The 26,086-nt window shown below is 43.5% G+C and overlaps 1 protein-coding gene and 1 long non-coding RNA gene across 6 annotated transcripts; both read left to right on the plus strand.

Annotated features, from left to right (window-relative positions):
• The first annotated feature begins 472 nt into the window (after nucleotides 1–472).
• LOC113955797 lies at nucleotides 473–4,387 on the plus strand. 4 transcript variants are annotated; one of them, XR_003530656.1, is made up of 5 exons: nucleotides 474–1,104; nucleotides 1,260–1,360; nucleotides 1,477–1,562; nucleotides 1,671–2,969; nucleotides 4,091–4,387. It is a non-coding gene; the product is annotated as an uncharacterized LOC113955797 (long non-coding RNA). The 4 variants fall into 4 exon arrangements; XR_003530657.1 differs by lacking the exon at nucleotides 4,091–4,387 and having other exon boundaries at nucleotides 473–1,104; nucleotides 1,480–1,562; nucleotides 1,671–3,781; XR_003530658.1 differs by lacking the exon at nucleotides 4,091–4,387 and having other exon boundaries at nucleotides 473–1,104; nucleotides 1,260–1,321; nucleotides 1,671–3,781.
• A 110-nt stretch (nucleotides 4,388–4,497) lies between these two features.
• Nucleotides 4,498–23,180, plus strand: SUDS3 (SDS3 homolog, SIN3A corepressor complex component). Of its 2 annotated transcripts, none has more exons than XM_027661617.1 (12): nucleotides 4,498–4,672; nucleotides 6,278–6,347; nucleotides 7,330–7,385; nucleotides 7,769–7,840; nucleotides 9,397–9,416; nucleotides 9,971–10,127; nucleotides 12,043–12,138; nucleotides 13,947–14,008; nucleotides 14,883–14,904; nucleotides 15,626–15,731; nucleotides 19,700–19,787; nucleotides 22,323–23,180. In XM_027661617.1, the coding sequence occupies exons 1-12, from the start codon at nucleotides 4,513–4,515 to the stop codon at nucleotides 22,419–22,421; spliced, it is 1,008 nt and encodes a 335-aa protein (XP_027517418.1). In that variant the 5' UTR covers nucleotides 4,498–4,512; the 3' UTR covers nucleotides 22,422–23,180. The 2 variants fall into 2 exon arrangements, with proteins under 2 accessions (XP_027517418.1, XP_027517419.1); XM_027661618.1 differs by having other exon boundaries at nucleotides 19,700–19,784.
• The last annotated feature ends 2,906 nt before the right edge of the window (nucleotides 23,181–26,086 follow it).

A 26,086-nucleotide genomic window follows, 5' to 3' on the forward strand; every position in this document is an offset into this window, starting at 1 on the left:
GAGGAGGAGGAGGAGGAGGAGGAGGAGGAGGAGGAGGAGGAGGAGGACGGAGCGTGTCCGCCGGGCCGTGCCCGTCACCGCCGCTTCCTGCCCGGCCCCGCTCGGCGCTCGGCTGCACGGCCTGGCGGGGCAGGCGGGGCAGGGGAGCGGCACCGCCCCGCGGATCGAACCGCCCGGGGCATCGGCGCTCGATTGAGCGACCTGAGCGGTCCCGGCGGGAGCTGAGGGGAAGGGGGGGGGGTGTCTGAGGAGAAAAGGGGGATTGGGGTGTGTAGGGGGGTCAGGGAGGTGTGTATGAGGGTCTCAGTGTCTGTATGTATGGTAGTCTCGGGGTGTCTAGTAGGATCACGGGGATATGAGGTCTCAGGGTCTGTAGTGGGATTGGGGGGTGTGTATCAGGATGTCAGGGTCTGTACTGGGATCGGGTGTGTTTATGGGAGTCTCGGGGTCTGTAGTGGGATCAGGGGAGTGTGTATGGGAGTGTCAGGGTCTTTAGTGGGATCAGGGGCGTGTGGGAAGGACTTGTGGACCTATAATGGTCTCAGGTGTGTGAGGGCAGCTGGGCCCCCTGTAGTAGCCTCAGGTGTGTGTGTGAAGGGATGACAGTGCCCATAGGAGGCTCAGGTATGTGTGTATGGGGCTGTGGGGGTCATAGTGGTCTCAGGTGTGTGTATGGAGGTATCAGAGTTTATAGGGTCTCAGGTGTGTGCATGGGGGTGTCAGGGTTTATAGGGGCTTCAGGTGTGTGTATGGGGGGGTGTCAGAGTCTATAGGGGTCTCAGGTGTGTGTATGGGGCTATCAGGATTTATAGGGGTCTCAGGTGTGGGGGCCATTGTCAGGGTCTATAGTGGGCTCAGGTGTGTGAGGGGGACACTTTGGGCAGGGTAAAAGGGCAGCTCTGAGGCTTCCAGTACGTGCTGCAGGTGTTGGAGAGCCAGGACAAGGACCGTGTGTCCTGTGGCAGATCCCAGCAGGAAGAGGCTCCTGGTAACCAAAGAGGAGCAGATGGGACTTTGCAGCAGTCAAAGGCACAAAGGAGAAGGGACTGTAGCAGGGATGGAGAGCTCTGGATTAGGAAATGCTTGGAGTAGAGGCAGGGAAAGGTGAGTTTATCCTGTTTCTGCCATACTTTATAGTTCCCCCCAGACTCTGAGCCTAGAGACACTTTATTGTTACAGAAGCTTATTTGACAGGATGGGGGGGTGGTTAATAATTTTTCTAAATAAAACTGACAGCTGTTCCCCTCTTGGGCTTCTAGAACCATCCTCACAGAGCCCTGTGAAACCAGAGGTACAGAAACCTGAGAGCCGTGAGTCCCAGGTGAGGGGTGTTGGTGTGTCCTGTGCCTCAAAGGCCAAGGTACAGTTTCAGCTTTTCTCATTGCAGTGCTGCAATTCACACAATAAACGAGTTTCCTGTTTATAAAGCTCAGCTTATAACCTATTTTTTCCCCTCTATTTCTTGCAAATGAAAAGAAGGGCACAGCAAGCATGACTCGTGTGTCAGCTGCTCTGTGAAAAGCTGGTGCTGACCAGGCAGGAGGCAGAAATCTCTCCTCAAAGTGAGTGTGTATAAAACACTAAATGAGTTGCGATGAGAACAACAGCTCTGATGGAGGCACGAGCCAAGAACAACAGCTTGACAGGCAATTTTACACTTTCCCTGACAGCTCCTTGGGGCGTAGACAGTTAAGTTTCTGCGTTTGTAAGGGAAACATGGCATTCCTTACAGCTGAGCCTCCTCCCTCGGGTTCCCACTGAATGCCTGAGAGATGACAGCAGAGGGTGTCTCCAGAAGGCTCCTATTAAACAGGAGGAATTAGCACGGAGGGAGCAACAGCGAGATCCCAGTTTTGACCGCAGAATGAGCTAAAAAGCGTTGCATCGGCAGCTGTTTGCAGTTTCTTACCCGCTGGCTGCGCCCCGCTCCTGTTCAGGGGGCTCCTGTGCCCTCCTCTTGGTACCTCCGCCCTCCTGGAGTGTGAAGGGCTGTGCTGGGAGGGTAAATCGGCTCCAAACCGAAAGTGCTGAGGCGGCGTGAGGCAGGGCAGATTCACCTTGGGAGGGCAGCCGTGGTTCAGACACACAACTAGTCGGGTGTCCCCAGCAGCACGAACCAGGCGGGCAGGGGAGCGGGTGAGCCGAGTGTGTGGACAGATGGAACAGATACAGACAGGAAATGGGGAAGGAAGGGGGAAATGTTTGTAAAGTTTTAAGGGGGCTCTGGTTAGTTCTGAGAAAGAGGTTGAGTCCTGCAGTCCAGTTTCTAGGTTTAGCTCTGTGACTGTATAACTTTGGGAAGCGATTTGAGCACTTCAAGCCAGGTGTGAGCGGGGAGAGGACAAAAACTCGTGGGCACCAGGCAGCTCATGCGATGTGGCAGCTGCCACCACACCCTTTCCTGTTCGCCCCGCGGGCAGCTCTGCCAGCCGCGCTGCCTGAGTGGGGAGAGAGGGGGAAAGGAGCGCTTTCCAAGATGCTGATAACCCCCGGCACTCCTTGGAAAAGGAGAGGTTTAGTGAGCAGCTCTGGTGGTGTCTCTCCCCTGGGACCAGTCAAATGCTCCCAAAAGCCCTGGGAGCTGCTCCGGGGTGGTGCTGACTTTTGGCCGCGCCTCAGCCTGGCTCCTGTTACAGGCGATGTTGACTTATGGAAAAAGGCACCGGGCATACTTGGCATGGGCGTTCCGAGTTAAAAATTGTCAGTCTGGGCAAACAGACCTTTGGGGTGAACTGCAGGAGAGCCAAGTGCCTGCACTGCGTTATTGCAGCTCTTGTCAGAACACCAAGAGCGTGACCTGGTGCTGCTCTGGGTGCCGAGCGCCCGGCTCGGCGGGTTTGGAGAAGTGCTGCAGGTTTTGGAGCTCAGTCCTTTAGACCAAACCCATTTCCTTCCCCTCGGTGAGGTGCTCGTAGTGCCTCAGTGAGTCAATAAGCTCTGCATGTGAGGAATGCACCTCACAGCTGAAGGTGAGCCATTGGTGTGGCTGTGCTGGAGGCAAGGAGACTAATTAGTCCTTCCCTTAGACTTTGAGCTGCAGAAATAAGATAGGTGAGATATTTAGCCTGGAATATCCATGTGAGGCATTTTCAGATCCTGATTTTAACCTGGGGTGAATCTCACACAGGATCTGTGTCTTGGTCCTTAATTCTGTAGCAGTGTCTAGTCAGGAGGATAACGTGTGCCTGGCAGATTTGGGGCATTCCTGATGGATTTGGGCACGTGTTCTAGAAGCTGCTGTTTGCTGGCAGGAAGGAACTGCTTCACCTGGGTGAAGGTGAGATCACAGTGCTGTGGTGGGGCTTTGCTGTGAGTATGGAGGAACAGGGAAGCAATTTCTGTATAAAAATATAACAAAGTTTGGGTGAGTACAAAGTGTTCTAAAAAGTCCATTCCTAGCACGGCAAGGTCCTGCTCCTTGCCTGCTGAGGAGCAGCTCTGCTGTGTGTCTGTACCACAGAATCCCAGGATGGGTCAGGTTGGAAGGGACCACAGTGGGTCATCTGGTCCAACCTCCCTCTTCAGGCAAGGGCATCCCAAAGCACATGGCATAGGATTGTGTCCAGATGGCTGGAATATCTCCAGTGAGGGAGACTCCATACCCTCTCTGGGCAACCTGTTCCTGTGCTCAGTCACCCCCACGGTGAAGAAGTTCTTCTTTGTGTTCAGGTGGAACTTCCTGGGCATCAGTTCCTGCCTGTTCCTCTTCTCCCATTGCTGAGCCGCCCCCCCTGAGCAGAGCCTGGTCCATCCTCTGACCCCTCCCTGCACACGCTGACAGACATGGACAGGACCCTCTCTCAGTTGTCTCTTCTCCAGGCTGAGCAGGCCCAGCTCACAGAATCATCAAGGTTGGAAGAGACCTTTAAGATCATCAAGTCCAACCATTCACCCAGCAATGCTACTATAACCCCTAAACCACTACAGTCATATCACCCCGTGCCAGGCCCAGATGCCTCTTGAACAGCCCTGAGCAACATATTCCAATGCCTGATTGCCCTAAGAGTGATTTTTTTTTTTTTTTCTAATATCTGACCTAAATCTCCTCTGTCTTAGATTAAGGCCATTTACTGTGGTCCTCTCACTGCAGGCACGATAGCAAAGACTGTCCCCCGCCTCGCTACAACCTCCTTTCAGGCAGTTGTAGAGACCCACGAGAGCTCCCTCAGCCTCTCCTCCTCACAGAGATGCTCCAGTGCCTGGATCAACTTTCACCCTCCACTGGCCTGGCTCCAGGACCTCCATGCACCTCGTCCCGAGACGCCCAGAATCCTGCAACACAAGTGCCCCAAAAGGGAGACGAGCCATAAAAAGCAGAGAAATAAAACCCTCAAGCACCGCGGTGTTGGCGGGGCGGGGACTCGAACCCGTGTCCCTCGCGCTGCCGGGGCGGGGCCGCGCCGCCCGGAAGCGGAAGCGCCGTGCCCGCGGTTCCCGGCGCGGTTGCCGAGCGGCGGCCGCTCCGCCCGGTCCGTCCCGGCCGCTGCCGCTCCCGGAGCCCCCCCCGCGGCCATGAGCGCGGCCGGGCTCGTGTCCGCTCCCCCCGCCGCCCCGCCGGGGCCGCCCGCCCCCGCCATGGCCCCCGCGCCCGACTACTACGAGGAGGAGGAGCTGGAGAGCGCCGAGGAGGAGGACGGCGAGCGCAGCGCCCGGGCCCGCGACTCCGATGAGGGTGGGTGAGGGTTTGGTGCCCTGGGACGGTGTGGGAGAGGGGGATGGAGAAGGGGGCACACCCCGGCCGGGGGGATGCGGGAGGGTTGGGTGGTTAAAGGCTCTGGAGCAGCGAGAACGCCCGAGGAAAACAAGGACCTGTCGGGTTGCAGGGGTGCCCCGTGCAAGAGTAGGACAGCCGAGTCCATGGAGAGGTGGAGTTGTGGTTTTCCGGGTGAGGAGGAGGAAGACGGGAGGGAGCTGAGCAGGGGGCATTGAGTGGGACAGCAGAGGGAAAATAGTGGAGAAACCCAGTGTATTGATTGAGTGGGGCAGCAGGGGGAAAACCGGGGAAATCCAGTGTTAATTGAGTGGGATAGCAGGGTGAAAATAGTGGAGAAATGCAGTGTATTGATGGAGTGGGGCAGCAGGGGGAAAATGGTGGAGGAATCTCGTATACTGGTTTTATTTCTGTGGTGTGAAGGGGGAAGGAGGCAGCTAAGGGAGGAGAAAGTGTGGACAGCAGTGAGGGAGGATGTGAGAGGAAAGAGGGGATTTGTAGAGGAAAAGAAGAAATGAAGTAAAACACGAAGTACCCAGGGGTGTAGGGTGCATAAAATAACAAATAAGGGGGATGGAGGAAGACCCTTGGACAGTGCCTGCTGCCTTCAGCAGAGCCCTCCATCACCTCTGGTGTGGTCATGGATGGGGGATTGTTAAAGATCCTGACAGTGTTTGGGTCAGTCAGGGCTCTCCAAGGCTACACCCAACTAAATTGGGTATGGAAGTCCTTTATGGTGACCCAGACATCTTAAGTGCTTTTCTTGCAGTTAAAACTTTTTGATTTATCTTTGCTGTGAGCTTAAACCGTTGGTAGGTTTAGAGAAAATCTGAGAAAGGTTTGATTTAAGGGTCTGGGCCCCCTTCCCTGTGTAGGGAATGTAGCTTTGATTAAGTTTCACAGCTGTGCCCTGTAAAGCCTGGAGACACTGACCTCTCCTTGGGGAGGAAATCTGATGGATTCTTGGCTACCCATGTGTTATAAATAGAAGCCTGAAAAGGCTCAGCAGAAAACCAGCAGCCCCACAGTGGTTTAATTTGTTTATGTTACCTGTTTATAAAGTGGAGCTGTTTTTGTGGCAGTGCTGGTGTTTGTTGTTAAATGTTGAAGTGCTTCTGAGTGATGTGTAGCTGTGAAGTTCAGGTCACAGCGAGTAACTGTTCTCTTCAGTGAGACCTTTGTGATCAACCTGAGCAGCTTTGAGTGGGTGGAACTGTAGTGACAAGTTTGTGAAAGGTCTTACAGAGTCTTTCCTGTCTCACCTGTGTATGTGGGACCATTAATGCAGAGCCAGTTGTCTTAAATGGGAAGAAATTCCCAGGCTCTCTGAAGTTGGGAGTTGTTCAGATTTGATGTAAAGCTTCACTGCAAAACTCCCAGTTGCAGGAAGGAGATGAGAGGGTTTGTTCCACCCTTGAATTCATCTCTGCAGAGGCCCCTCAGGTTGTGTCTTTGAGGTTAAATTGCCTGAGGTTTGGGGATTGTTTTTTTGTTTGCTTGTTTCCATGTTTTTAAATATTTTCTTTTAGTCTTTAATGTTAACAAGTTGGTTTTTACCTCCTTTAGACACTGAGGATGCCAGTGAGACTGACCTGGCCAAGCACGACGAGGAGGACTTTGTAGAAATGAAAGAACAGTAAGTAACCCACACTAATCCAAAGTAAGGTAATATTCTGTTTATCTGTGGGTTTGGGGATGTTATTTTCACAAAACTGCAGAGTTTTGAGTCAAGATTGGGGTTTTTAAATGCCTAGCCCAATGGAACAGCTCATAAGACCATATACTTGTATTTCTGCTCTTCTCAGTTACTTTCTCTGGTCTATATGTGTTCAAGGAATTAAGTGCTGCTGCTCTTTTGGTTAAAGAAATAATTATGACTTTTGAGTTTTGCTGCAAATGGCTCCTGCTGCTTTAAATAAAACAAAGGATCTGCTTTATATAAGCTAAGAAAAAGCAAGATGCCTATCAAAATCCCTTAAACAATGGAATGCTAGTCCCGTCCCAGAAATGGGCTTTTTGGAGACTGGAAGTGGTTTCCTGTGATGTTCAGGAGTATTTGCAGTATTTTGAGTTCTTGCTTACTGGAAGTGACGTGTTTTTATACAGGTCAGGAAGGCTTGGCCTGTGTTAAACCACAGATACGTGGTAAAGGAAATGCAGGTTTGCAACAGAACCAGGAATAGTCTTTGGGGTTGTTTTTTTTTTAATAATGTCAAGATCTACATGAGGAGATGCCTTGTGTTACATGTAGGGAGCTAATATACAATTAGTAAGACTTGCCCAAGTGGCAGAATGATTCTGCTGTAAAGCTTCTGGTGTTTGTGGATCTAAATGTCATTTTAGATATTAACATTAATAAAAATCAATTCTATTTTATCGTGAATTGTTCCCAAAATATTTGGTTCATAAAACCAATGGGGTGGCAGAGGTTTTTTTTTTTAGACAGAATGAAAACCTTTGAATTTGAATAAAATTCTTTTAATTTGTCGTTCATTTGTTTCCTGAAGTTCTGAAAAGTTCCTAATTCTGTGTCAATGTGTTGTAACCTAAAGAGATGGTGGAATAGGCTCTCTATGCTTGGTTTGCAAAGTAAAGTTTCATGCTGACTGTCTTTGCAGGATGTATCAGGACAAACTGGCATCTCTGAAGAGGCAGTTGCAGCAATTGCAGGAAGGTAAACTTTGAAGGGGGACTTTTTTATATTCCTAAACAATTTTCAGCACTTTTCAAATGCCATTGAAAGATGTAAGCTGCATCCTTCACTGCATGTGGGCTCTCAGCTGTGCTGCTGAGTTAAAAATGTCAGCCACTTCCATCCTTTTCCCCTCTAAACACTTGTTGTTAATCCTCTGTGTGCTAAAGCATTTCTTAAAGGGAGTAATCCACTTTCTGAAGAAGCAGGGAATATGCTTTTTCAAATGAACAAGATAGAACTGTAATTTTCTGATCTCAGATTTTAGTGTTTGTGCTTCAAGTGGTGCATGGCTCCTTTAGAAAACTTAATATTTGGGGGAAAATTAAAAATCAGTGGGAATCTACAATTTATTTCCACTCCAGGTACTCTTCAGGAATACCAGAAAAGAATGAAGAAGTTGGACCAGCAGTACAAAGAAAGGATACGAAATGCAGGTAAGTGGAATTTCTCTGTAGGACACTGCATCCAACTTAAATTTATGGTTTTTAAAACACCTGAGGAAAGAAATTGGTAATTCTTATCTTGGATGCTGAAGCAGGGCCTTTTATAGAAGCCATTAGGTGGGAATAGGAATTGTGGCTGTTCCTCCTTTAGAGAAGTTGGATGAATCCTGTGATGCCTGGGCTGTTAATCTGGGAAATACAGCAGAGAGGCAGTGGCAGTTGTATGATGGCCAACACACTGTGACCTTTGAATAGTGTGAATTCTGTCTTTCTAAAAGTGCTTGGGATGATAAAGGATTTTCTTGAGTAACTTAAGTGATTTGAACTGCTTCTTGTTAACAGGAATTTGTGTTCTGAGATGAATTTCATGTGCACTAGAGCTGCATCCTGGCAATACTGGGCTGTTTTGATAAAATTAAGACTAAGTGCAAGCTGGTATTTCTGGCTGGCCAAGGCCAGTGCTGCAGCAGCTTATTTCTTCCACAGGAGGGCAGATGGTGATAACTTTCAATTTTGTGATTAAAAAATCCAACTGCTTCCATGCTCAGCAGGTAGAGCTCTTTGCAGACAAAAGGTTTGATTTTTTTTTTTTTTACTGGGCCATTATTGTCTTTGGTATTTATTTTATTGATATTTTTTTTAATTCATGTTTAAAAATGCCCAGCAGTACAGTGTTGCTACTACAGTCTTCTCCAAAACTTCTCCAAAATTTGAAGCTTGTGGTCTTTACAGAAGCTTTTCCTGTTTCAGGTATTACCAAAGCTTAATATGCTGGTGAAATACAGTGACTTGAAGGCTGATCAGGTGCCTTAATTTGCTTTTGTTGCCACTCTCTTGAGTAAAAACTCTGTTTTGGCTGTTATGTCCTCTAGGAAATGCAATCCTGCTTAATTTCAAGTTGTTAGAGATGGCACAAACATCAATAGCAAGGCTATTTCACACCCTCAAATCCCTTCCCCTCATCCATAGGTCAGACTTGAACTAATCATTGCCATGTGTTGGCACTTAACCCTCAGTGCTACACAACAATTCCCTTCTTTTCTCAGGCATAAGGAGCCTGAAATCACACGTGTGAGTTGAGTAGATCAATCTTCTGACAGCTGCAGAATTATTTCTTAACCAGTCTTTGCTGAAATTCATGAAGTTGGCTTAAACTGTGAATATTTAGTTGCATGTTTCAAGCTCTTGTATGGGAAGTTTTTATCTAGTCTTAATTGATTGTAATTTAATAGGAAGAAAGATGAACTACCTGCTTATTACTGCTGGGAGTAGTAGCCAAACTGAATATTATGGAATACTGCTGTGCAAGCTTTTCAATTTGGTGGCAGTCTGTAAATAACTTACATTAACAGCATATTTTTGTGAAATTCTTTCATGATTACTTTATTTTCAGCATAAAACTGAAAAGTGAGAGTAGAGGTGGGATGAGTACATACACTGTTTGGTTCACTGCCTGTCTTGGCTGCAATATTCAATGGCTTAAAATGTTGAGGAAGTAATTTTGTGCATCTTTGAAGATAATAAAGTGAGTCTTTCTTGCATTTCAGAACTGTTCCTGCAGCTGGAAGTAAGTACTCTTAATTTACTCATATATATATATACATATATATATATATATATAGGTGGTAGAGGTATAAACCTGTTTCATCAACCAGTACTTGGGCTTCTTTTCCAAGGAGGCTTAAAGAAATTTTCTTCCTCTATCTGGCTTTGTTACACTGGAGTTGTGGTACAGCCTACTTCAAGTAACTTCTGCACTTTGGTGTTAAAATAGAATTAAATATTTGCTTTTGGGCTGTTGTATCTGGCTGTGCATTGGGTTGCCTAAAAAAGGTTGTTTAAGGCAATAAATTATAGTCCTGTTTATAAATCTGAGGAGACTTGATATGTTATGCAACATTAAAATGTCTTTTTAAAAATAATTAACTTTTTAGCCAATATAATGGTACTAAGTCATATTTAGATGGTTTTCTGTTGATTATGAATATTGATAATCTTTAGAACTCCTACAGTTTTGAACTGACAGGCTGATCAATACAGCATTTGAAAAGCTGTTGTGATATCATTAACTAGAATCATTGGTCTCTTAATTAACCTTCTTGCTCTTCTGGTTTGCATTAGACAGATCAGGTGGAGAAAAATTATGTGAAGGAAAAGAAGGCAGCAGCAAAGGAGTTTGAAGATAAGAAAATTGAGCTTAAGGAAAATCTGATTGCGGAGCTGGAAGAGAAGAAGAAGATGATTGAGAATGAAAAGCTAACCATGGAATTAACAGGGGGTAAGAAGAAGATAAGCAGCTGTCACTTATCTTATCCACTCTGCTGCTGCTTAGGAGGAAAAGCTCTAAAGGTGGCAATGATGGTTTATACAGACAACTGGTGTGAAATGCCAGGAGGGTAGAACACAAATTGATGGCCTTTTAATGGAGAAAGCAGTTCCTAATAAAATTCAGTGACCTGAATTGCTGACAGGTGAATCAAATAGTGCCAGTCAAGCAGCAGAGTGGATGATGGGCTTTCTTACAGACAGGGAAATGGGCTGCTCTAGTTCCTGTGATCTGGCAGTAAAACTATTGAGATATGTCACAATATTGACCTGAGCAGTGATGCCAGGTTGTAAACTGTGCCCTTTTCTTCCTACAGTAGTAGGTGGTCAAGTAGTTGAAGAAAGGCAGACAATAAACATTGAAATATTCTACTTTAAACCAGAAAAATAGATTTGCGAACTGCTTTTGTGTCCAGACTCTGGAAAATTTACATTAAATGGACAGATTTCTTTGAGAGCAGTTGATGCCTTTGCTGCCTTGGCAGTGCTCATTGTAGTAATTGACACAGTGGAGCTAATTTGAGGGGTAATTAACCTCCTGCAGAATTGCACTGCTGTGATCTTGAACCAAAAGTCTGATTTGTTTCTCATTTTGAGAGCAACTCCCTCACTTCCTGGGTAGATAGTGGTTTTCTTGTTGAGGCCTGTCCACGAGTTACACCCTTCACATCTTTCTTGCATACTATCTACAGGTGTTATATAAGCTAATAATCTAATTAGTGCTCAGAAGTGAGAATTAAACCGTGTTTGGACATCTTCAAGAGTTCTTTTGGCTTGGTACAAAGTGTTGATAACTCAAACAGCTTGAGTTATGCTGTTCCCCTTACAGCTTTTTTTAATTACGAAGTCTGGTCTCGTGGTCATCCTTGTTCACCCTCGAGATGAGGAGACAAGGAATTTGGTGTATTTTGCACAGGCAGAGCTGCTCAAGGTTTCAGCATCTAGAGGGAGCCAAAGGGGCTTCACAGATTGTAGTGGTACCTAAAGATGAGCAAATAAATCTCAGCACATACAAAGAGAGGGGACATGATGTGTTTGGCATTGAAAATGTGGTCTCTTGGTCGCCAGTTCAAAATATCTTCATAAATTAAGGAATGAGTTCTGAGGGTTTTGGTGGAGTTGTTCAGTTAAGGCTCTGTGTAGACACTTGGACAAACTGCCATTTCAGATAATTCCTTGGTGAGGAGACTGGTGTTTCACCTTTAAACAGACTTTTTTCCTTTTTCCCCAGTGCATATGCTGCAGTTTATTTCCTGTCAGCTGCTGCTCTGCATGTCATTAATTAGGTTCATTTCATTAATAATTTTTAGATAATCTGAATTTGAATTCTATTTGTTTAAAATCGCTCCAGCAGACTTGTATCAGTCTTGAATGCAGTAACTTTCTGTATACCTTTGACAAAGCTCTTTTTCTTGACTGAAGATGAGAAAAACATTAATTGATTTGTAGCAGATGTTTGACATGCCAATTACGATCCGAGTTTTGTTGGCAAAGAGCTCCACGAACTTGGCCTTTTAAATGCTCTGTCCCAAGCAGATAGAATTAGCATTGAAGAAATTTGCCTGGAATCCTTGTAGCATCATTGTGCTGCTTATCTGTACGTGGAGCAGCTGTAAATGACAGCTGTAACCATGGCATTGCAGCAGTCACTGAACAGTGACTGATGGCAAAGAGAACTTGTGTTCACTGTCAGCACTTCCCGCTCCAGGTGCTGGAAGCTGCCACAAAAAAAAAAAAAAAGGAAAAAAAAATTCAATTTGCTGTATGAAAGAGGAAAGATTATTTTCCTCGTGCCCTGTGTAGAAAGCTGCTGCTGCTTTCTCCTTTTTCTCTGGTCTTATCAGCTCTCCAACTTCATTACTCTGCAGATTCAATGGAAGTGAAGCCTATTATGACAAGGAAACTGAGGCGACGACCAAATGATCCAGTTCCCATCCCAGACAAGAGGAGGAAACCTGCCCCTGATATCCTTTCACAGAGTCACTGGAAGGCTGTTGGATTTGAAGGCAGTGTGCCACCTGCACCTTTGTGTTGTGCAGGAAGGAAAATGAAATTAAATGCTAGGATCAAATTTAACCTAGGAAATAACAAAGCACAACTGTCATGTCTAATGTGTGATAAACCAATACAGCAGTTATGTAATATAATATGTGTATGTAAAAACCTGTGTTTGGAGATCCCTTGGTATCCTAACTGAAACCTTACAGTATCGTGAGATAATTTTATATTTGTCAGAATAGTTTGAATTCTACAGGCAATTTTTTTTTTCACAAAGGAAAAACTTTGAAAGGATATTATATTTATATGCTGAGATAATTGATTCCATAGATAGTAAATGGCTTTTTACATGAGCCAAAGCTTTTCTCATTTCAAGATGTGACAAAACATTCACCAGAAAGATCATATTTGTCATATCAAACTAGTTTTTCCATTTCTGATAAAGGCTTCAGATCCCTAATCCAGAAAATGCATGGCAAAAGCAAGGAGTGGTAGATTTGTTCTTTGAATAAGAAAAGATGAAAATTCATCCTGGTTTTATGTCTCACAAGAGAGAGAAACACATGTATATGTAATCCTTCTGTTCTGCCTTGTTGCATGTCTCAGAATTAAAATGTTCCTTGGCTTCTGGAAATATGTTTTTAGCTCCTCTGTGATGACAGGCAATTTTTATATTTGTATATTAAATTCACCTGCAAAGGAAGGCAAGGATATTTACTTTGCAGAGGCTTATTATTAGATTCTAAACTTGTATGTCTTAGATTAGAAAAAAACTTATCTTAGTGACTGGCATTTTCTGAAGGCAGTATCAAACCTTGAACTCCTGGAGTTCATGCAGGATGGTCACAAGCATCTCCAGTTTTAATTAACCTCTTTCTGGTTGGAGATTCTGTTCACTCTGTCAGGGAAAATATGATCATTTATTAGTGCCCCTATCTCGTCCAAAATAAATGAGTTTCATAGTGAACATGACCTGCTAATTGAGCATGATACAGCAGGCACAGTATGAAACCCTCTCTGCCTCCCCACACTGGGGGGAGATTAAAGTCCATCAGAACCAAAATCCTGGAAATGCAGCCTAGCAATTGTTAACTTTAGTTTAATGCTTTGAATACTTTTGACTTAACAGCTGTTTTGGAGAAACAAAAGGACAGCAAAGCTCTAATAAGACTATAATAGACTAACTCCTGTGTTCTGGGGTTTTGGGTTTGTTTTCAGGTGCATTACAGGCTCTTATTTATCCTCGTCCACACAAGCTGTGTTTTGTACCTGTGGCTTTAATTTTTTAATTTAATTTTGTGTGGCTTTCTCCTCTTCTCTCTATCTCTCTACTCCTGCTTTCTGAGTTGCAAAATGATGAGTTTTATTTCCCTGGGTGTGGGTGGGGTTTGGTTTCTTTGTACAAAATCTGAAGTGAGTCTGTTGTTCCAGCTCCCAGATTCTTCTCTACAGAAATACAAGACAAAAAGCACTGAAAATGCTGGTGCTTGATGTCTCCATGAAGTAAATGTCAATGCACTAAAGGTTTTCCATTGATGGTTGTGTCTGAATAAATTAAAGTCATTTTGCACTGTTTGCTGCTAAAGATGAGCCTCAGTTGGAGATTGGCTTGTATTAATTCCTATGACAAAAAAAGCTCAAGTATGACACTTAGTAAAATCTTATGCAAATTTACAGAAACCTTTTGGCTTACATTTAGTCAAGTGAAATGTCATTGACCTTTAATTTTTAGCCTTGCTTGTCAAGAGCTTATGGGAACCTTAATTCTGGATACCTCAGCTAAATTATTTGTTGACTGATGAGCAAATAATGGAGGACCTGAGAACGCTGAATAAGGTAGGGATTGTTGCTTGATTGTATTTCTTTGTTTTAAAGAAAAAGCCATTGCTTTCCCCTAAAGAGAACAGAGCTCTCTTTTATGTTCCCTTTTGAGGTGTGGGACTGTTTCATCCCTGTAGGCTTTCTGAAGTAGCTCAATAAAAGATTTAGCAAGGTGGTATCTCCTCCCTTTTATTTTAATAGGTTTAATTAACCTAATTAAAATGACTGTCATCTAAAAATGTTACCTTTTGTCTGAACCAAGGGATGAGCTCCTGTTAAGGAGTTTCTTCCTCTGCATGGTTGAACAGGTGTCAGTGTGTTTTTCTGAGAGATCACAGGCTGCCTTTGGTTTGAGGTGGGGTTTTTATTAACTTGTTTTTCTCCCAGCTGTCACAATATTTCAGCAAATTGAATAGGGGGCAGTGTGCATGTTTATAGTTTTTCAAGTTTTGCTTAACCTATTGCTTTCACTAAGCACTTGAAGGTTTGTCTAGTTTCTTACAATAGGGGCTGCTCATTAAGACATTTGAGGATGGTGGTGGAACATGGGTTTTGTGCCAGCTGTTGAGGTGTTTCTGGTGACTTATCCTGTATTTTGTGTACCCTGAGAAATGTTGGATCATGTTCAAAAATACAGTCTGTTAGATGGGTTTGGCTCATTTGAGTGGATTGTCTGAATGCTCTAAAGTTCAGTTTTGTATCATGGTCCTGATTATCTGCACCTTTGGCTGTTTATAGCACACTGCTCTGGTTGTATGAAATACCACTTAACAGTGCATTTAAAACAGAAGCATTCAGAGTATGGAAAGTAAGATATCTGAAATTATTACTGCAGCTTGTAAGGCTCCTGTCAGATCTCTTAACACTGCTTTGCTTTCTTCCCATGTAGCTTAAATCACCCAAGAGACCAGGTGAGTTAACAGTTGCATTGGAACTTGCTCACAGTGGTGCTGTTCTGAGCAGAGAATGATATTGTAGATGCTTGACTGTATAATTGCTGATTGTGGAATTTGGCTCTATAATTGTTTTGACTGTGTAATTGCTGTTCTTTGTGTGGCTGCTGTGCTGAATTGGCCCTGTGTGAGGTCTCTTTGTCTGCCCTGACGTTTTTCAGGGATGAGAAGGGAGATGTGTATCTTGGGTGGCTGAAACATGGGACAATCCAATTGTGTAAAGAGGGTTTTTCATTATATTCAGGTGCATCTGGACACCTTGCCTGCTTGTCAGGTCAGTGGAGGGATTGAGCACTTATGGTTTTATGCCTCCAGCTCCCTAGATGTGTCTGTGCACTTAATTTCAAGACAGAGTGGTAGCAACTTGCTTAAGTAATTCTGACCCTGTTTTAACTATTTTAGTTTGGGTTAGAATTAAAACACCAAGGACATACTGTCCATCACCTACCTATGAATGTTTTTTTTCAGTTAAATCTTCAGTGAACATTATAATTCAAGGCAGAAGTTGAGTTATTCATACCAATATGTAATACTTTTCTGAGGGAAATTTGAGTTTTTAGCTTTCTGGGCTTGTTATTTCTGCATATATGACCTTATTAACTGCAGTTTTGCAGTCAGATGTGCTACTGTGTGATGGACACATGCTGGTTTTTAAGCAGAGTGTCTCTCCTGTTCTCAGCCTCCCCCTCCTCTCCTGAGCACCTCCCAGCTACACCAGCAGAGTCTCCTGCACAGCGGTTCGAAGCCCGGATAGAAGATGGAAAACTCTACTATGATAAGAGATGGTGAGGCCTGGGGGATTTCTGTTTTAATCAGCCTGAGTGTTGTGTAGTGAAGAGGAAAAGGCTGCAGAGAGAAATTGCTTTGATCAAAGCAACTTGTGGACAAAATGTTTTTTTGGGCAGAGTTTGCTGCTTCCCCCAAGGGCTCATTATTGCAACCAGTAAATCAGAAGTGATGGTGGAGTGTTTAGACCCCGTAGGTTTGAGGGATAACTAGTGGCTCCAATAAAAGGAGAACTGAATCTTTCCCATGGAGTCAGTGATGTCCACTGTGACACTTAGGAAGTACTTTTGTCAAACCTGATATTAGGTAAGAGAGCCAGCAGCAGACACAGTGGGATGGAGCTGTGAAGCTGCTCAGCTTGGATACAGACACTCCATGATTTTTGGGCACAGTGGTGTCAGCAGCATTCACATTCCAGGGGTTCAGCTTTGTGGAACAGAAGCCCAGCATTCCACAAGGTGGCAGAAGAAACGTCGTCCACCAGCAGAGCAGGATGAAAAATGTTTCTAATAAATCCAAATAACCTTTAAAGATCAGACCCACCTGGGAGAGGCAACTTCAGAATTGCTGATTGGATTTAGCTCTGTTGAGTTTTATGGCTGTACAGCTGTACAAGCCTTACAAAACACAAGGAAAATATTAAACTCTGCAGAGAAATCTTAGTAGGTCTTAAACTTAATCCATGAGAGATGCAAACCTGGATAATCAAGGGGGCAATCTTGTCCTCCTTGAGCAGGAAGCAATTTGGTTGTTTGTAACCTTCTTCAGTGTTCTAGTGGCTCAAAATAACAAGTGATGGGGTTGTAGTTTTATCACAGAAAATGACAGGGGTGAAGCTTGTTTTCCACACAAGAGTGATCTTGTACAGTTGGTCACTTTTCCCTTCTGACTCTGATGTTTCATCAGGGGTTCAGTGTACATAGCTCTGATAAAAGCTGCTGCCTGGGTTTAAATGTCCATATGTCCATGAAGCATAAAGCAGATGTGAACTGAACAGGCTTCACAAATTCATCAGGTTCTTTTTTTTTTTTTTTGCTTTCATAGTCACTTTACACACAAAAAAAAATTATCTCTGGGGTATATTTGGATGAATAAACTGTTCTTCAGAATTTTTAGTGTGTAGGGTACTGAAAAGTGTTCACTAGTAAAAAAAGAAAAAAAAATGGAATCTGAAGTAATCTGCCAGTAAAGCTCCCAACTTCCCACTAAATTTAAACCTGGAAGAGATTCAGCAAGCCCAGATGAATCTTACAGAAGCACCAACTTTCTCAGAAGGGTATCTAGTTGGGACATAAAGCACTAACAAGTATTTTCATCTAGCTGAATTCAGTTGTCATGAGGGTCTCACTGTCAGGAATTCCAGATGTTGTCTTTCCTATCTACCTTGTTCTTAATGCTGTTTTAAGTTAAGTATTTTACATTTTTTGGCTGTTGTAATCCTGCTTAGATTTTTTTTTTTTGATTGATAGTAATAGAACTTCTCTAAAGTAGCTGCTGTTTTAAAATAATGAAATAACTCTCGATAGTGGGAGGGTAATTCTTTCTAAGGTGCATTAAGAGTGCTGGCATGCACAGAAATACTAAACCTGACAGCTCAGGAGTGACTTTCTCTGTTTTCTGATGCAGCTGTGCATGACTGCTATCTGAAAGCACTGAATGTTTAAGGACCCCCTAAGGTTTTGCAGAGATATTTCACAAATAAGTCTCCAAAGTGGAGAGTTTCAGATGAATGTGGAATTAGATTCAGTTTTTTATCCTCAGTCAGTTCGCTCTGTGCTCCCCCATCGAATCCTAAAATACAGTTCACTGTAAAACAACCATCTTTTTTTGCTTTTAGCTTTTCTGCCTTCAATAATGTAGAGGGATTTCTTTCAATCTCCTGATGGAGTTCCAGCTGAAAATCTTGGCCCTTCAGCAAAATATTTTATAGCAGGAAGTGGAATTGTTTCTGCTTGTCTCACCTGTGAGCACTGGGGTGTGTTTTATCACCGCAACGCAAGAGTTGTTTGGCACTTTCCCCTCTCTCGAAAGCCAACTTAAACTCCATTGAATTTTTCATCTGGAGTGTTTTCCTGAGTTCTGCCCCTCTGTGGGTGTATAAACTTGGCACAAGGGTGAGGCATGAACAGATACCAGGCTGTGCCTTCAGCTGACCTGTCTGTGTGTGCACAGAGTGTGAGACAGCTGAGACGACTCCTCAGTGAAACAGTGCTGAGCCAGCTTGTTCCCTTGCCTTCCTTCTGCACAATTAACATGCATTTACTGATGGATGGTAACTTGTGATGTGAAATCCGAGGGCTGAAGCCTGTGCCACGTGTGGTAATCAAAAATTGAAAGAAACAGCTTTGAGTGGGGAAAAATATTTCATTACCTGTGCAGGCACAGATAACACTTGAGAGGTGTCCTTTGCCACTGGTATCTTCTGCACTGATACTGATTGTATCAAGATCATCAATTCTCCTTGCTTAAGCACTCACAGCATGGTAGGACACTGCTGGACTGAGATTTTTGTCTTATCTTAGTGAGGCCTGGGGTTTGTAGTAGCTTATTCAGTTCCTTTGTATCATTTAATGACATCTGGACTCACTAAACTGCGATTTTTTTGGCTCAAGATCATTGTTGCTGTTGCATTGTCCTGAAACCCACTGACATCCTTTCTGTTAAAATGAAGGAGAAAGAGCAATGGTCGGGCACAGGTGTCAAAAGGTTGCAGGATTTGGGTTTTTTTTATTACCTCACCCAGCCTGTGGGTAGTGATTATGTTTAGAAGGCTCAAAGCTGACACTCATTCTAGTTACTGGCAAGCAGTATGAAAATTCTGAGTACATGAGCCAGTAGGAAGACATTGTGAAATAAACCATGGGAAGACTTCCATATTTACAGTGTGGTTATTTTAGAAATAGCTGTAAAGATTAAATAAATCCATGCATTTTGCAAATGGTGTTCAGACTGCAGGAGTTGTACTGGGTAGCTACTGAGGGAGTAGCTGTGTTGTGATTCTGCAGCTTGGATTGCCCTGATAAATAGGAAGCACATCATGATGAGGGTAAAGGTGGAAATATAGTTATGCTTTTATGATTGTAAAGGATTTTGGTGCTTGCTTGCTCAAGATTACTTACAAATCACCTGTTTCAGTGTGATTAGTTCTGCCTACAGAACTCTCCTAGGCAGAATAAACAGAAACTGGGGGGGTTTGGCTGCAGCACTTAGAGAAATGTGGGCTGTGAAGGGGGCAGGTCCCTGGAAACAAGTAATTCAGAGTTATGACTTTCAAAGTCTTTGTTTTGTACACAACACATTAAGAACAATATATAGCTTAAAAAAAAAAGGGAGGGGGGAAATGGGTATGTTTAGTCACAGGCTCCTAATGGCAGGTATATACAGTTTGTTATGGGGCCAGAAACCCATCACTTACCAGTTTGGGTATTTTCACAAAATAAAACAGTATTAGAGATTTGAGGTCTTGTTAAACAACACACAAACTGCACTGATTGAGGAATAATTCACTTTGGTTGGTGCTGGTGCACTGGTAATTTTGTATTGGGAAATGTTAATAACTTTTGAGTATCTGTGACTTCCTCTGTCATATTTTACGAGGCACAATACGGAGTTGCCTCCTGAAATCCATCCCGTGTCTGAAATGTGAAAGGCCGCTTGGATTAGCTCTTGTCAGTCAGTCAGTGTTCTCTTGTGTTGTGGCTGGTGCTCTGCCCCTTCCTCTTGCAGATGTGAAACCTGTTTTCAGTGGCCTGCATGTAGAGTTGAATGTGAGTCATGCATTTCAAACTATCACGAAATGGAAGGTGTGGGTGTGTAGAACCAGAGCACTCGCTGTGTTGTGAAGATGGAGAAAGTGGTGTGGAAAGACAGACAGAGCTCAGATTGACTCTATCCAGATGCACGTGGAATCCCAGCTTTATCACCAGTGGTTTCATGTGTTTCCTTTCCCTTTTTTTTCTTTCTGCAGGTACCACAAGAGCCAGGCTATTTACCTGGAGTCTAAAGACAACACGAAGATCAGCTGTGTGATCAGCTCTGTGGGCGCCAACGAGGTGGTGGGCTGCTTTTGTTTTTCAGCAGAGGGGGGAGGACATGGGTCTAGTGAGGACTAAGAGTGAACCTTTCAGCAAAGATACATACTTAGTGTGTAAAGAAGCTGAATCCAAGATAAAACCGAGTTGAGAAATCTCTTTTTTCTGAGATGGGAAGACACTTGCTCTGTTTTTAAAGAATAATCCTACATTTTACAAGTGGTACCCTGAAAAATGGGTAGAACTGACACGTTGCATCTCATTGGCACTACATTCATAAATTCCATTTCTGTTATTTCAAGAACATGCATACAGTTGTTGTTAATGCAGGATTAAAAGAAATTCCATTGGGAACGCAGAGGAGGATGAGAAAAAAACGTTGTCACCAAATTTAGTTGTTGTGAGGGAAGAAGATTCTCCCTGCTAATTGAGAAGCTCTCTGGCAGCATCCATCACCTCCCTGGGAGATGGGGCAGGCCAGTCATTTGTCTGAGGCAATTTCCTTGTGGCTGCTGCTGAAGCCTTAGAGCAGCAGGTGAAGAGCTCCGTGCCCAAGATTGATGTGAGTCTGGCTGCAGGAGCAGCAGTTGGGCAAAGGGAGCAGTTTATTCTTTGCTTGCAGATTCCAGACACTTCAGGGAAAGAAATAATAGACTTGAGTGCACTTCTCTTCAATCAGCCAGTAAAGGAACTTTAATTTGTTGTGGCAGCTGAGGGAAAATACTTTATTTTCTTCAGAATGAGTTGCATATGGGATATGTTTGTATCACAACTGTTCCCCTGGCAGTAACAGTTGTGGTGCTCAGCAGTTGATAGTTCAGATAAAGTAGTGGTAGTGTGCTAATGGCTGCTAAATGTAGTGCTGCTGACTTGATTAAAGTTATTACTGTTACTTTATAACATTAAAACTGAATTCTTTGGGAGCATCTTACCTGAAACCGTGAGGGAAATGCAATCAATTGATTCCTCCCTGTGAGGGTGGGGAGGCCCTGGCACAGGTTGCCCAGGGAAGCTGTGGCTGCCCCATCCCTGGAAGTGTCCCCCTAAGTTGGATGGGGCATGGAGCAACTTGGTCTAGTGCTTTTTGACAAAAAAACCTCTTCAGCACCTGCAGGAAAATGTTATTTTTTATTAGTTTATTCAGAAATCTCAGCTTGTTGAAGTTGAAAAAAGGAGGAAGCTTATTTTTCTTTTGAAGTCTAGGAATAAAAAAAAATCAGAAGTTGTTTTAGTTGTTCCTATTTCCCACCTCTTTCAGTTTTAGGATTAATAGATGCTCTCCTCTGATGGCACAACATATTGTGTGTCTGAAACATCGGTTTTGACTTCAGAATATGTCTTGATGTGTTTATTTTTCTGAACACTGTGGCAGATTTTAATGTTAAGTAATTGCACTGTTGTGGTCACTTAAACCTGAACTTTAATATTGCTCCAAGTGGAACTTAACAAAGCAGTTAATTTTAGCAAAACTAATGTACCATTCCATCATATCCTGATAAAATGTAAAATTGTACATGTTTGTTGTTTTGTACAGTTGCTCAGAAATTTTTAATTCTTTTGGCAAGCAAAACATACCAAATTCTTGGTAATGTTGTGGTTGAGAGTTGATTCTCAATGAATGTTGATTTTAATTTTTCTGGGGAAATAACTGAAGTACAAACACAGGCATATATTAAATTTATTGTATACTGAGGGATCCTGTTAATAAAGTCAGTTTATAATTAAAATAATAGAGTTAATAGCTAATATAGCTAAAAAAACAGTTTAGGATAAATCAAAGGCCAACATAACTTTATAATCCTTTGCAGTAGGAAATACTGGATTTCTGTCCTAAAATACTCCAGTACTAAGAGCTAGATAATTCTTACTTCATGCACGTATTTAAATATGTTTAAATGCATTAGAATGACATAAAGCAGAGGAGATTGCTCAGACTCGGTTTTTAAAGTACAAGTTTTTGGATCTAAACATCTTGAAAGAGATTTAAAAAATTCTCTGGAGTGGCAGCAATTTGTCCTTTGGAACATGTCGTGTGAATTCTTCCGTGCAGGTGTTTAAAAGAGAGGCCCTTTTGTCTTCAGATCCCATTTCTGTAATACATTGTGGGAAATGCTTCACAGAACAGAGTCAGGATAAGCTTTTCATTTGACTAATAGTTACTTGCCTGGGCAAATCCCAGGGTAGGTAATTTTATGATCTGTGGATCTAGGGAGACTTATTCTTGATTAGGCAAAGCTTAATGCCACAGTTCTGTTGTGAACTGGAGCAGAAAGGAACCTGCTTTCCTGATGGTGCGTGGAAAGAGTAATTTTTCTTGAGGACTGTTCCGAGCAGGAAGTTAAGGAGGTAAACTTAGAAACCTTATTTCATGTTCTACTCAGGTTGCAAATGCTTCATGTGGGGAGGGAGAAAGGATTAACCCGAGTAACAGGGGAGTAACAGAGGTGTTCAGCTCTGACAATAAGTTTATTGGTCTGTGTGTTGCTTACTGTGAGTTCTCCCCTTTTTACCCCCAATTTATCTCCCCGCCCCATTTTTTATATTCTTTCTTTCCTGCAGATCTGGGTGAGGAAAACCAGCGACAGCACAAAGATGAGGATCTACCTGGGGCAGCTGCAGCGAGGTGTGTTCGTGATCCGCCGGCGATCGGCTGCGTGAGCGGGAGCTCCTCCCTGGGCCTTCTTTTTGGGTTTTTTTTAACTGATCACCAAACCTCTGCTGAGGGGTGTCAGGCTGCTCACTCTTCCCAGCAGCACAGAACAATGTCATGACCTCTGATGAGACCGTTTGTGGCTGGCCACATGATCCCCAGTAGCCCTTAAATCTTTAGCGATGCCCAAGCACTGCCCTGGACTATTTCTGGATTTTTGCATCAAGCTTCTCTATGCTCTCTTTGTATTTGGGGTGACTGTTTAACAAGACTTTGCATCATACTTTTGTCATCGTCGTTCTGTGGTGCACAGATGGGACTCGTATGTCAAAACAGTGTCACGTCTCTGTTTGAAGTCAGACCAGTGGAAGAAGCTTTGCTTGTCAAGACCTGAGGTTGTTTGTTCTTTTTGGCCTTGTTTTCCTGCAAGGCTCAGGGTGCTGGGCAGAAGGAGATGAATCCTGCCAGGTTTCAGCTGCAGCTGAAGAGAAGCCTCCAGAACACCTGGTGCACAGCATCAAGTTTATTGGGTGAACTCTTCAAAGACTTGAGTGCTGAGGCTTTTTTTGGACGGTGTGAACAGCTTAGAAACTGCTGAAAATACAGTGATTTTAATGTAGTTAAGCAGTCACGCGTGGTTAGTCAGAAGCTTCCGTTTCTCTTCACATTAAAAAACCCTTCAATGAACAAGCAGAGTATGTCTATTTGCTGAAATAGATTACCTGGAATAGGTGGATGACTATAAATTAAAGGAATAATTACCTGGAGTTTGCAGATAGCTTGGCTGTATGAACTCTGTGTGTGAGTATCATCATTCACAGATGAAGTGACAAAAGATAAACTTCATTTTTTCTCATTGATGCTTAGAATGACAGGTTGTGGTGGAATCCTGCTGACAGGAGGTACTGGATCTGTTTTATCTTCCAAAGGAGCCTGGTACAGAGTAGAAAGTGGCATTGCCATGCTCTTAGACCATAGCTGGAACCTTCATTCCCTAAAATGCTTTGCAAAGGGGTCCCCTTGAAGGGAGTTTTAATTACTGGAGGTAAACACTGGGGTTTCTACACTTGCCCTCCTGTGGCACAAGTGAAAATGCTCAAATAATGATGTTAATGCCAAGATGTTTAAAGATCTGACTCTGGCATTTCTTTATTATTTCCAATCTTTTGCTGATGGCTGGAACCACCAATGCCATGTGGGACTGCATTGGCAGGAGCCACCCAGTGCCCTGGCACTGGTGTCAGATCTCTGCCTTATGTGCAGAACAACTTTGTGCTGCTTTTGATTACTAGTCAAAAAGTTGTGAATTCTGTCTTCATGAATATCTGTCACTTTGAGGCATTTTTTTTTGTTTTTGCTCTGGAGCTACCTTCTTGTTCAGCATCAGTTGAGCTGGATAAATGGAATATAGGCAAGGCAAGGGAGTTGGAATGACTGTGTCCATTTCTTTCCTGCAGTTGGGTGGCAGTCACACCCCAAAAACTGATGCATGTACGTGGGTCTGGAGTGGAGTGTGATGGCTGAGTTCTTGATGTGACAGACACCTTACTGATTTTTGCTGTTTGGAGTTTCAACTGTATCTGGAGCGTTGGCAGGGAAGGAGAGGATGTTTCCCACCCCTTGACAACGTGCCATCTTTGCTGCAGCTTAGTCAGGCGGAAAGCAGCAGCCTGGATTTTGTCAAGTTAACAGCTTACTTAATATAATTTAACATTCTCTTCACGTGTCACAGGTTTTTAATAAGGTGGTGATGTACCAAACAGGATTTGTCACCGAGTCTTAAAATGAACATCATCGTTCTAATAATAAAAAGTGCTTAAGTGAGTAGCAGGATTTATTTCCTGTCTATATCATTTTATCAATATCTATATTTGTGGAAACAGCTGGGAACTTTGGTTCAGTGTTGGGGAGATAAAACCTGCTGACAGCAGCTGATCTCTGCTGCTGTTTTGGGGTAACTTTGGGTATTGGTAGGAGTGTGGATGTGCAGCAGCTCCCTCAGAGCCAGGTACAGATGCATGTTGTGTAAATGTAATTAAACAGCTTCAACACCACATCTTAATCTGAATCTACAACATGTGCTCACCATCAGTGGGCAAAGAACAGCTGCTCTCCCAAGCCAAAGCCTGTCTTCCCATGGGAGGTGTTGAAAGGGGAGATGGAGGGGTGGGACACAGGTTTCCAGTGCAGTCCCTGGTCAGAATTTGGAGTCTTCTGGAAGTGAATACCTGTGGGACTGTTGAACCACTTCCTTCTCCTGAAAACCCTGTGGACACCCAACTGCTGAGATGTCGCTGTTCTCCTAAGGGTCACCTTGTGGTGTTGATCAAGGAGTGGGAGAAGACAAGGAAGAACGAGGACAGCGAGGAGTCTGTGAGGGATGGAAGGAATGTCAGTGTGTGTTGGATGGACTGGGGACAGGGGCTGCATAAACTCATGGTGAATCAGGGCACTGCTTCCACGTGGAAGTTGGCAAAACTTCATCTCAAACTTGTGCTCTCCTCTTCCATACCAATCTTGAATCTCCTTCTGCCAGAATTCCTTGCCCCTGGATCAACCTCTGAGCCATAATTTCTGGGTTTGGCAGTCCTGGGTATGGGCTTGCAGCCCTCTTTGTTCAGATTTAACTGCTGCTCTGAAGGTATTTTGTTTATAGGCTACTTCATCCTTAGTTTCTTTATGAAATGAAAGTCTGTCCTGCCTTTGTCATCACCATAAAGAGTAGATCTGTCTCACAAAGTACCTGGATATTGTACCTTGTTTTTCCAGGCAGGCTGTTCTGTAATGGCCTGAGCCATTTGCTAGGCTGGAAATGATGAAATGCAGTGCCTTGTTGTGCACTCAGGGAAGCAGTGCATTTTTTTTTAATCCTAAAAGGATGCTCAAGATGTGCTGTGGTGAGGATGAGGCATGTGGAGATCAAGAGTATAGACAGCAGCTGCAGAACTGAAGATTTCCTGCCACTGGTTGGAAAAATAGAGACAAGTTACTCAAGGAGATGGACAAGGTCTTGCTTAAATTCCAAGAGAAAATTGGCTTTTCTGTCTGTTCTTTGCCTGCCTATCATCAGTCTTGAAGGATTCAAACCCTCAGTGAACAGAAACAGCTTTGCTGCAGGTATGAAACAATTTAATCCTCATTATGAAGTGGTTTTTTACTCGTGGTTATAGTAATTTTAAAGAAAGGCAAACCTTCTGCCAAAAATAGACTTTTATTGAGGGTTAAATTGGAATTGGCTGTTGACTCATATTAAGCATTTTTTTTTCCATTGCCTTGAGAAATGAACTGTGATGTTGATACGTGTAAAATAAAAAAGACATCCCCCCCCCAGCCATTAGATGTTCAAATGGACAGAAGCCAGATCAGTGAGCCAAATTCCAGGGGCCTTTTGACATCATACTCACGCACAGAGGCTTTTTCCAAGGACAAAAGCTAATAAATAAAATTGTCTTTTTTAGCTCACGTGCTTTTTCTTGAATTTTGTAAAGAGACAAAGTGATTGAGTGACAGAAACCTTAATTCTTTGCAATTTTTTTTTAATTTCTAGGGAACTTAAAAAAATAAACCCTGAAAGAGCAAGAAATTGCTGTGACACTTGTGAGTAACTGAAGTTCTTCCTCCTTCAGAACAAAACCAAAAAGCAGCTTTTGGGTTCTTGTTCCAATTCAGCAAA

This window comes from Corapipo altera, unplaced genomic scaffold (assembly GCF_003945725.1).
Source record: "Corapipo altera isolate COAL_440 unplaced genomic scaffold, ASM394572v1 150, whole genome shotgun sequence".
Taxonomy (NCBI): domain Eukaryota; kingdom Metazoa; phylum Chordata; class Aves; order Passeriformes; family Pipridae; genus Corapipo; species Corapipo altera.